Here is a 9,083-nt window from a genome sequence, read left to right as displayed (position 1 = left end):
AGCACGATCAAGTTGCATCTTGTACATCTAGCAAACATTTCTTAATAAAGAATATCATAAAGATCAAGGCGTAAGAAAGCATGCACAAAACAAACAAAAACTTGTTCTGATTTTGGTGAATACTCACGCAAGTTTCGGATGAGCTTCTATTGGAATATCAGTTTTTTTGTAGGTGGGAATCTTATTGGATTATTGTGATCTAGAACTACATTTTTACTTCGATTGGCTCATTCATTCAAGTCTTCCACTTGACTTTATCGACCTGTTAGGTAATACCGGCCGTATAGAATGAATAGCTTTATAGAAAAATTAGTCTCTGGTACTAGGTAGAGTGGTCCAGATGGGATTTGAACTGTAGTCAATGGACGGCCAGATTTTTGGCGGTTGCTCAATCGTCAGCGTAAACGACCCCTGCATACGACGCAACGAGTCAACCGTAGTGATTTCCAATTTTTGTAAGAGTGGTTAAATATAACTCAATCATAAATCTTGTGATCAGAAAGAAAAGAAACAGACCTTGGAGCAATAACTATTACATTTTCTTTTGTTAATAGTTCTGCATTTTATTCATTCCAAAACAATAACATTTGACACCTCTGCCATCTGAAACGATGTTTGAAGGCAGCTGTCACTTTGACACCACCCCCACCATCAATGTGCTTGTTTTGCTTTTTTGTTTTGATTGCGATCGATTTGCTCACACAGTCCAAAAGTCTTCGCCATCTCCCCCCAAAATACGATAATCCAATTTATTCATAAAGCTACCGTGGTCGTGATTGTACCGGTCCGCTAAACGGTGTCCACCAGTTAACTTAGTTATAGTGCATACTGTCCCACGGTTTACACCAGCAGGATAGAGTAATAAGGCGATGGATGTGGAAAGTTTAAACTGTTTGCTCAGCGGCGATTATGGGCGGATAAAGGAAGCGCTGGTGAAATTCAACAAACAGGTAAATTCCCTCGCGGGGTAGGCATGTCTGGTTTCGTCAACTTAACTATTGTTTTTTCGGATTTCCCCTGCGGTTTTAGAACTCCCAAGTGTTTAACTTCACGCACTTTACCAGCACGGGCCAGTGGGTGCTGATATGGAACAAGCTGTTCGAATATCTGGCGGACCCGGTCATGCCCCATCGGGTCGATTGTTTGATGGCGATTAAAGTATTGGCCCGCGACAAAACGTATCTAAACGAGACGGTCAGTGTGGAGCAGCTCGACGGGTTGCTGCAGCTGGCCGGCATCGGAACGCTGGATGGGTGTGACGCACCGGAAGAGGTACAGGTGGAAGCGCTCAAATGTCTTAGCAATATGATATTCCAGAGCACCAAGTGTCAGGAGATGTGTCTCAACAATGCTTCCACCGAGGGCATCATAAGGCGTGTTAAGATGTACAAGTAGGTGATTGGGGGGAAGCTCTTCGAAGGGACAAAACAGGAGAACTTCATTCTATTTTCTAATTCCAATTTCCCTAGGGAAGCACCGTACGGATATGATATCAAGTATTTCGACATGAAGCTGCTGTTTCTGCTGACAGCGATCAATTGTGATATTCGAGCCAAAGTACGCGATCAACTGCACGGGCTGGTGTACCTGGTGGAAACGCTTGATCTGTTCATGAGTCAGGCAGCAATATTTAAGGAGTTTAGCGTAAGTTTCTAATTCCAAAGCTGGGTACTCAACGGAGAAAATCGGGAATTTGTTTCACCCGGCAAAAAACCGGGAATTTAAAATCCTGATTTGAGTGGCCACCCCTGAATCCGTGTTTCCTCTTGAAAGGCCCATCAGCTAATCTTCGGTTTCTTTTTCGCTCTCCCCTTTCGATTTAGGACAAAGATTTAGATCTCATAAACGAAGTGCTGAAAGTATTATTCAATCTAACGGTCCGCTCGTCGGACAATCTCGTACCGGAAGAGGAAGAAGCGACCCAATTCCATCGTTTGGTAACCGTACTGCATGATCTGTTCTTCTATCGCACCCTTAACCGGGACAAGATTGTACTGCTTCACTCCAATATTGTCAACCTGCTCACAAGCGTACCGGTAAGCTGTTACGTTGAGCTCGTTTGCCGTTTGAACGCAAAGCAGGACACTCCACCAGCCACCGGTGACGGTATCGATCCACCCGCTGTCGTACCGTTCGAGGGCAACAATGTATACGTGCTGCACGTGTTGGTCGAATTTCTACGCAAAAACTTCCAGAAAGCGGAAAAGAAAACGGATCAATACGAGATGCTTTCACCAATACTGACGGTGCTGATAAAGGCGGTCCGCGCGGACGGTGTGCATCGTCGGTATGTGCGATCGATCATTTTACCACCGTTGCGTGATGTACGGGATCGTCCGGAGATCGGTAAAGAGCTAAGAAACTATCTGTGCTCTCTGCTGACCAGTCCTTGTACACAGATCGCTGACCTGTCGGCTGAGCTATTGTTTGTTCTTTGTAAGGAAAATGTTGGACGAATGATTAAGTACACCGGATACGGAAATGCGGCCGGTTTGTTCGCAAATCGTGGACTGCTTGGTGGTCGTACCGGGAATGGAGGTGAACAGTATTCCTCCGACAGTGAGGACAGTGATACGGAGGAGTACAAACAGATACAGCATGCCATAAACCCGGTCATCGGATGCTACGAACCACCGAAACCGAACCCACTGGAAGGCATGTCCGAGGAGCAGAAGGAGTACGAAGCGATGGAGTTGGTCAAGCTGATGGATAAGCTGCAGCGTCAAGGTTTAATACAGCCGTGTAAAATCGGTGACGATGGAAGACCGCAGGCCGTTGACCACATAATGGAGCTGCAGGATGAGATACCGGAACAGCAGCGAGACCACAAGCGTAAAACTTAAGAAAGCGGAGAAGGAAACCAGCTTTAGCGAGAGCATTCCAGGAAATTATTGTTTTCCATTTGTTTTTTCAGCGGAAATGGTTTCAACGACCATGCAGTATTTTTGCTACAATCGATCCAAGTAGGCGAATAGAGAGAGAAAAAATGGCTACATACTACACACGCGATGCCAAAACTATTTTAGCTCAAATATTCATCGCAGTAGGCGATCCCGACGATCGTTGGTCCCTCTGCGTCGCGGGCAGCACCAAGTTTGCCAAAATCGTTCGCCTATCCGGAAGGATGCGCAATGTAGATGTTAATGTTCCCGTCGTATTTATGTTTCCGTTTTGCCAATTTTTATTGGGCCCCCGGGGGGTTTTGGTGTTTTAAATATTAACTACATCCGTTTCCGTTGCGGAGAATGGGAAACGTTTTTAACGATCCCAACAATTCCACGGGGCGATAAGCGATGCAAAAAAAGAGAATGTTAACATACGAATAATGTGCTTCATAAAGCATCAAGCGCACGGATATGTAGCGAAGCAATGGGGGTGCCAAAAAGTATACGTCTAGCAGCATATTTTTTATCCAGTCCAGACGAGTTTTTCGGACCGATCTATACATCCAAGGATGAAGAAGTCCTTCAATTTGAGTCGAGTCATTGCTCACGATGATAGCAAGTAAAACATATCTGGACAGACCAAACTTTGGTATTCGTATAAAATCATAATTTTGAAAATCTCCTAGTGAATATTGCTCCTATTGGCCAATTTTGATCAGAAAAGAGCTTTGAGTAAAAATATCTTGTTAGACGAATACTTTTGCAACCCACCGTACCAGTCGATATGTATCCACTTATTTCCACTACACATCTCACCAACGCGGCTTTCGCTGCGCTCTCTATATGTCTTGCATGCCAACTGCTACTGCTGGCCATTCGATGTTGTTATTTATTGTGTTTCGGTTGTGGCCCAGAACCCTGAGTCTGGTCATATTTAGTGTTTTTAGTTCCTCATTTTATATCTCGTAACTCCTGAATGTTGTGTAGACTGTTGTGGTTTTAGTTATTTTCGGATTTCGGATTCATTGGATCTCCAGCCAACTCTTCAGCCAATAAAGTAAAACTACCTAAATTATGTGACACCCTGTCCTGGTAGGTGGCGTTCTTTTTCATTGACTTTTCTTCAGTTTTCCAGATCCAGTCCTAATAATAACTCTTTATACGTCGAAGTGCCGTAAGAAGCTTAAAGGACCTCTGTGAAAGTCCAAGACCTCAAGTTCGAGACCATTTTTGTAATTAATTTTCGACCATTTTTTTTATTTGCTTTTTTGTTTGAATTACTTGCTTAAGGGGTTTTATTTTTTACATGCTGCAGTAGTAACAACCAACCACAATTCGCTCGCTCGCACTCTACACTAGAATACGCACGGAAGCCATGCTCCTTTACTGGATGTACTGTGGTGGCGTTGGTTTTTCGAATTCGTCTAGCTCAGCATCGTAGTACAGGGCGGCACGGTACGGTCTCAGTTCCCATGGAACCTAAAAATGTAAATTTACCCATTGATCTGTGTTTTAGAGCGGATATGACCATTTCCCTAATACATACCTGATCCTCCATGTACGTCAGATTGACGCCCAAATCCTCCAGTGTCGGTACACCCTTCTGCACTTCGTCGCTCACGTACTCACGCTCCACACGCTCCGTATGCACATCGCCGATCGGGAACGACGGCGACACCAGCTCCGTCAGCAGCACCTTCATACGGAACGTCGGATCGTAGCGCAGATCGTACCGATAGTAGCCCCACCACTTCTCATCCTTCCGCATCACCTGATGGAACCAGTCCACCAACGCCGATAGCTTGTACCGACGCGGACCTACGGCCTGATACGTCTGGCCCTGGCTGTCCGGATCCTTGATCGCGTTCACAATACCCTGCGCCAAATCCGCACAGTACACCGGCTGCTTAATCGTGCGCTCGCCCTTGTACCACAGCGGCATGGCACGGAACTGCCGGCGCCAAATGTGCGCATAGTAGCGCAGGAAACGATCCTCCTGGCCGTAAATGTCCGACGGACGGAATACGATCGCCTCCGGGAACTCTTCCCTCACCGCCAGCTCACCGTAGTACTTGCTCTGCAGGAATTTGCTGCCCTCCTTCGTGAAGAACGGTTGCGGGTTCGGTGTCGCGTTCAGGCTCGACACATGAACAAACTTCTCTACTCCAGCCTCACGAGCAATCCGTGCCAAACGGCGTGCGCCATCCACGTGCACATCCTTGAAGGTAAAGTTCTTCGTCTCCCAATCGCGTCCAACCAGATTAATCACGACGTTCGAGTATTTAACCGCCTTGTAAATTGCTTCCTCATCCCGCAGATTGTACGGATGAAACAGTACCTGGCCGAGATCGCCGACCAGCTTGAGACGCAACGCTTCGTAGTGATCCGCCCGGTACGGGATGATGACTTGACTGCCAATTTTTCCCAGCTTGTTGCACACATAACGACCGAGAAACCCGGTGCTACCGAACACCGTCGCAACGATCCCATTGAAACTCGAACGGCCACCGGTACCGCGTTTCATAGCGGCTAGATTGGTGGTTTTAATCTTGCGCGGTGCATCGCTGCTATAGTTGGCCTTCAGACAGACGATCCCGAGCAGCCCGGTTTGTTGTTCTGAAAGCAAGGCAAAGAACCGATTCCGATTAGCACCATCCAAAACAAATTACATAACAAACAGATGGATTTGGGTACAGAAACGGATGTCGCTTGTGGCCGGAAAGATTGCTGCCGGTCTGGCGCACACTTACTTGCCAGTTGCACCCCATTTACAAGGATTAGAGATGCCATTTTCGGGACAATAAACCGCAATTTACGGGGCCCTTTCGATGCAGTTCTTTCGTTCGGATTCCTTCCCTGCCTGGTGTTTTTAGTTGGGAAGAAAAATCATTTGCCAGCTGTCAAACTATCGTCTGCAAATTGGTGACGTTTACCAAACGTCAACAGTAAACAATTTTAATTTTTTAATTAAAAAACCTTCCTTAAGGTGCACAAAGATGTATTTCTTGAGTATTTATATAATGCAAATATTTCAAAATGTTTATAAAAAAAAATTTGCAAAAAGTGACAGTTTCGAAACGTTTGATTGAAACGCCATCAGACGCTTGAAATAATAATATTTACATTAGTTTATTCTCCCCCTTTTTTGACAGCCGGTTCACGTAAATAGTGTGGCTGCGGATAAATTCCCCCCGGAAAAGTGGTTCTTAGCATCAACGAACAATTTTTGGCGCTTTAAAATGTTACACAATGTTACAAAACTTAGTTTTTATCGAAGAAAAGTGTTTCACTTTCTGCCAAATGTACGATGGACGGCTAGAAGAAGCCTGATTACGCCTCCACTCGAACAATCAGAAGTTGATGTAGCTCTCAGTACCGGGTATGTGTCCCCACATTCAAAGCGCGGTATTGCGTGAAAAGTTGAAATAAAATGCCTTTCTTTCTATTTGTAGGAGAATATTAAAAATATCATCTGGAAAGTATGCACGATTCGCCGACGGGTGTTCCGTCGTCACGATAGGCGATACGGCTGTAATGGTAACGGCGGTAGCGAAACAAAAGTCACAAAATGCCTCGTTTCTGCCGTTGGTGGTGGATTATCGACAAAAGTCGGCGGCTGCCGGTCGTATACCGACTAACTTCTTGCGCCGTGAACTTGGTCCCTCCGAGAAGGAAATACTATCGGCACGATTAGTCGATCGTTCGATAAGGCCCCTATTTCCGGCTGAGTTCCGGTACGATACACAGATCGTTTGTAATATGCTGGCAATCGATTCCGCAAACCCACCGGATGTGCAAGCAATAAATGGTGCATCGGCTGCCCTCGCCTTAAGCGATATCCCCTGGAATGGTCCGGTAGGAGCGGTTCGCGTAGGTCTCGTAGACAGTGAGGTAATCATCAATCCGACCCGCAAAGAGATGCAACTGAGTTCGCTCGATCTGGTCGTAACGGCAACGCGACAAAACCTGGTCGTCATGCTGGAAGGTCGAGGGAACGTTGTGAACGAAAACGAGCTACGTATGGCCATTAAGAAGGGCACGAAAGAGGCACAGCTTATCGTAAACGGTATCGAGCGATTGCAGAAGACTTGCGGAAAAGCAAAACGACCACTCGAACCACTTCCGGCAGTGGATGAGGAAATCCAGAGCGCCGTCCGGACAATGTCGGAAATGAGACTGAGGGAAATATTTCGAGACTATTCACACGACAAGTTTAGTCGTGATCAGGCAGTCAGCAAGACACGCACCGATACGATCGATAAGGTTTGGTCGAGCTACCCGACGGCCGATCCGAGTCTAATATCCGAGACGTACAATAAGTTCGTCAAGAGTGTGTTTCGTGAGATGCTGCTTGAAGAAAGCCGACGCTGCGATGGTCGAGGACTTGATGATTTGCGGAAAATTAGTTGCTCCGTAAATCTGCACAAACCACTGCATGGTTCAGCATTGTTCCAGCGTGGTCAGACGCAGGTTTTCTGTACTGTTGCATTGGATTCTCCGGAAAGTGCATTACGGCTTGATCCGATCGCATCACTCGATAGTGGAATGAAATCAAAAAACTTTTTCCTTCATTACGAATTTCCTCCGTACGCGACGGGCGAAACCGGCAAAATCGGTCCAATCGGTCGGCGTGAAATTGGACACGGTGCGCTCGCTGAGAAGGGTCTCGTACCAATTATTCCAAACGAACATCCGTTCACGATAAGACTTACCTCCGAGGTGCTGGAATCGAACGGTTCCAGCTCGATGGCAACGGTATGTGCCGGTTCGATGGCACTGATGGATGCAGGCGTTCCTGTACAGGAAGCGGCCGCCGGTGTAGCGATCGGATTGATCACAAAGTACGAAAACAACGATACGAAACATCTGGAAGATTATTGCATACTGACGGATCTGCTCGGCATTGAAGATTATATGGGTGATATGGACATGAAAGTGGCAGGAACACGACGCGGTATGACAGCAATACAGGCTGACATTAAGGTGCCGGGAATACCTTTAAAAGTAGTGATGGAATCACTACAAAAAGCGATGGAAGCAAGATTTAAAATTCTAGACCTGATGGATGAATCGATCAGTACGGCCCGTACTGTTCGGAAGGATTGTTGGCCAGTAACGGATCGATTGGTGATCGAAGCACACCAACGCTCAAAACTACTCGGTCCTGGTGGAACAAATTTACGAAGACTTTACCTCGAAACGGGCGTACAGCTAACGTCCGACGATGAAACAAGCTTCCGGATATTTGCGCCATCTGAGGCAGCAATGCACGAGGCGAAGGAATATCTGGAAAACCTGTTGAAAGCTGAGAAGATACCGGATCTGGAGTTTGGTGCGATCTACACAGCCCGGATAGTGGAGCTAAGGGATACGGGCGTGATGGTTACGCTGTATCCTTCGATGCCACCAACACTTCTTCACAACTCACAGCTCGATCAGCGCAAGGTAAGCTTTGAGATACGGATAACTCTTGTTGCCGCTCTATTTGATCCATTGGTTTCGTTCCAGATTGCTCACCCGTCTGCGTTAGGCTTGCAAGTGGGTACAGAAATACAGGTTAAATACTTTGGACGCGATCCAGTCTCGGGCTATATGCGCCTGTCGCGGAAAGTGCTACAAGGACCAGCTACTGCCATGATCCGGAATCTCGATCGTCCTGCCGCAGCCGCTGCCGGAACTAGGAGTGGGACGAATGAAACAAACGACGGTGTCGAAGGTGTGAAAAGTTAGTCTTTGTCACTCGTATTCTTGTGGTAGGTAGTTTAGAAGAAGAATCGAAAGAAAAAATAAATGTGTACATATTGTATCGTTAAGTATTAATTCAAATCTAAAATTTGATTTCCAATCCCATCACCCCTTCGCCCAGTTATTGCGGAAAAACTGCGGAAAAAGGTTTTTGTGGATTAACTCGTCAGAGGGTGGATGGATCGGGTTGGGATGTTCCACAAAAAGATGTGCGATGCATAGACGCATGCAAAGGAATGCAGAACCTCTTGATCGGACTAAAACTGAGAGAGTTATCACCAATTTTTCACGGGAATACTGTTGTTTTCCCGTCATAACTCAGCAGAGGTTGGAGGAATCGGATTGAATCACTCTCCTGTTGCTTCTGGGCGAATTTTGCCGCATCGAAACTGGCTCGATTTCGATCGAAAATTTGCCTCTGGGAGCGTCTGGTAGTAACAAGAGAGCATGCAT

The 9,083-nt window shown here is 46.4% G+C and overlaps 3 protein-coding genes across 3 annotated transcripts; 2 read left to right on the top strand and 1 right to left on the bottom strand.

Moving 5' to 3' along the window:
- Positions 1 to 869: 869 nt before the first annotated feature.
- Positions 870 to 2,843, top strand: LOC126568098 (synembryn). The gene is made up of 4 exons (XM_050224515.1): positions 870 to 950; positions 1,030 to 1,391; positions 1,470 to 1,644; positions 1,824 to 2,843. The coding sequence occupies exons 1-4, from the start codon at positions 870 to 872 to the stop codon at positions 2,841 to 2,843; spliced, it is 1,638 nt and encodes a 545-aa protein (XP_050080472.1).
- Positions 2,844 to 4,208: 1,365 nt separating this feature from the next.
- Positions 4,209 to 5,791, bottom strand: LOC126568256 (NADH dehydrogenase [ubiquinone] 1 alpha subcomplex subunit 9, mitochondrial). Its single transcript, XM_050224702.1, has 3 exons — positions 5,636 to 5,791; positions 4,432 to 5,501; positions 4,209 to 4,364 (listed from the first exon to the last, which is right to left on the bottom strand). Exons 1-3 carry the CDS (start codon positions 5,673 to 5,675, stop codon positions 4,269 to 4,271), a joined length of 1,206 nt encoding a protein of 401 aa, XP_050080659.1. The 5' UTR covers positions 5,676 to 5,791; the 3' UTR covers positions 4,209 to 4,268.
- A 333-nt stretch (positions 5,792 to 6,124) lies between these two features.
- LOC126567913 (polyribonucleotide nucleotidyltransferase 1, mitochondrial) lies at positions 6,125 to 8,615 on the top strand. Its single transcript, XM_050224276.1, has 3 exons — positions 6,125 to 6,264; positions 6,338 to 8,330; positions 8,394 to 8,615. The coding sequence occupies exons 1-3, from the start codon at positions 6,125 to 6,127 to the stop codon at positions 8,613 to 8,615; spliced, it is 2,355 nt and encodes a 784-aa protein (XP_050080233.1).
- The last annotated feature ends 468 nt before the right edge of the window (positions 8,616 to 9,083 follow it).

The sequence above is a fragment of the Anopheles maculipalpis genome, chromosome 2RL (assembly GCF_943734695.1).
Source record: "Anopheles maculipalpis chromosome 2RL, idAnoMacuDA_375_x, whole genome shotgun sequence".
Classification (NCBI taxonomy): domain Eukaryota; kingdom Metazoa; phylum Arthropoda; class Insecta; order Diptera; family Culicidae; genus Anopheles; species Anopheles maculipalpis.
Note: the sequence above shows the minus strand (reverse complement) of the source record. Positions and strands in the feature narration are given on the sequence as shown.

Coding starts and splice junctions, on each gene's coding strand:
- LOC126568098 (XM_050224515.1), top strand. CDS start 870: ATGGATGTGGAAAGTTTAAACTGTTTGCTCAGCGGCGATTATGGGCGG. Junction 951..1,029: donor TGGTGAAATTCAACAAACAG/GTAAATTCCCTC, acceptor CTGCGGTTTTAG/AACTCCCAAGTGTTTAACTT. Junction 1,392..1,469: donor AGGCGTGTTAAGATGTACAA/GTAGGTGATTGG, acceptor CAATTTCCCTAG/GGAAGCACCGTACGGATATG.
- LOC126568256 (XM_050224702.1), bottom strand. CDS start 5,675: ATGGCATCTCTAATCCTTGTAAATGGGGTGCAACTGGCAA. Junction 5,502..5,635: donor AAATGGGGTGCAACTGGCAA/GTAAGTGTGCGC, acceptor CCTTGCTTTCAG/AACAACAAACCGGGCTGCTC. Junction 4,365..4,431: donor TGACGTACATGGAGGATCAG/GTATGTATTAGG, acceptor TTACATTTTTAG/GTTCCATGGGAACTGAGACC.
- LOC126567913 (XM_050224276.1), top strand. CDS start 6,125: ATGTTACACAATGTTACAAAACTTAGTTTTTATCGAAGAAAAGTGTTT. Junction 6,265..6,337: donor GATGTAGCTCTCAGTACCGG/GTATGTGTCCCC, acceptor TTCTATTTGTAG/GAGAATATTAAAAATATCAT. Junction 8,331..8,393: donor CACAGCTCGATCAGCGCAAG/GTAAGCTTTGAG, acceptor GTTTCGTTCCAG/ATTGCTCACCCGTCTGCGTT.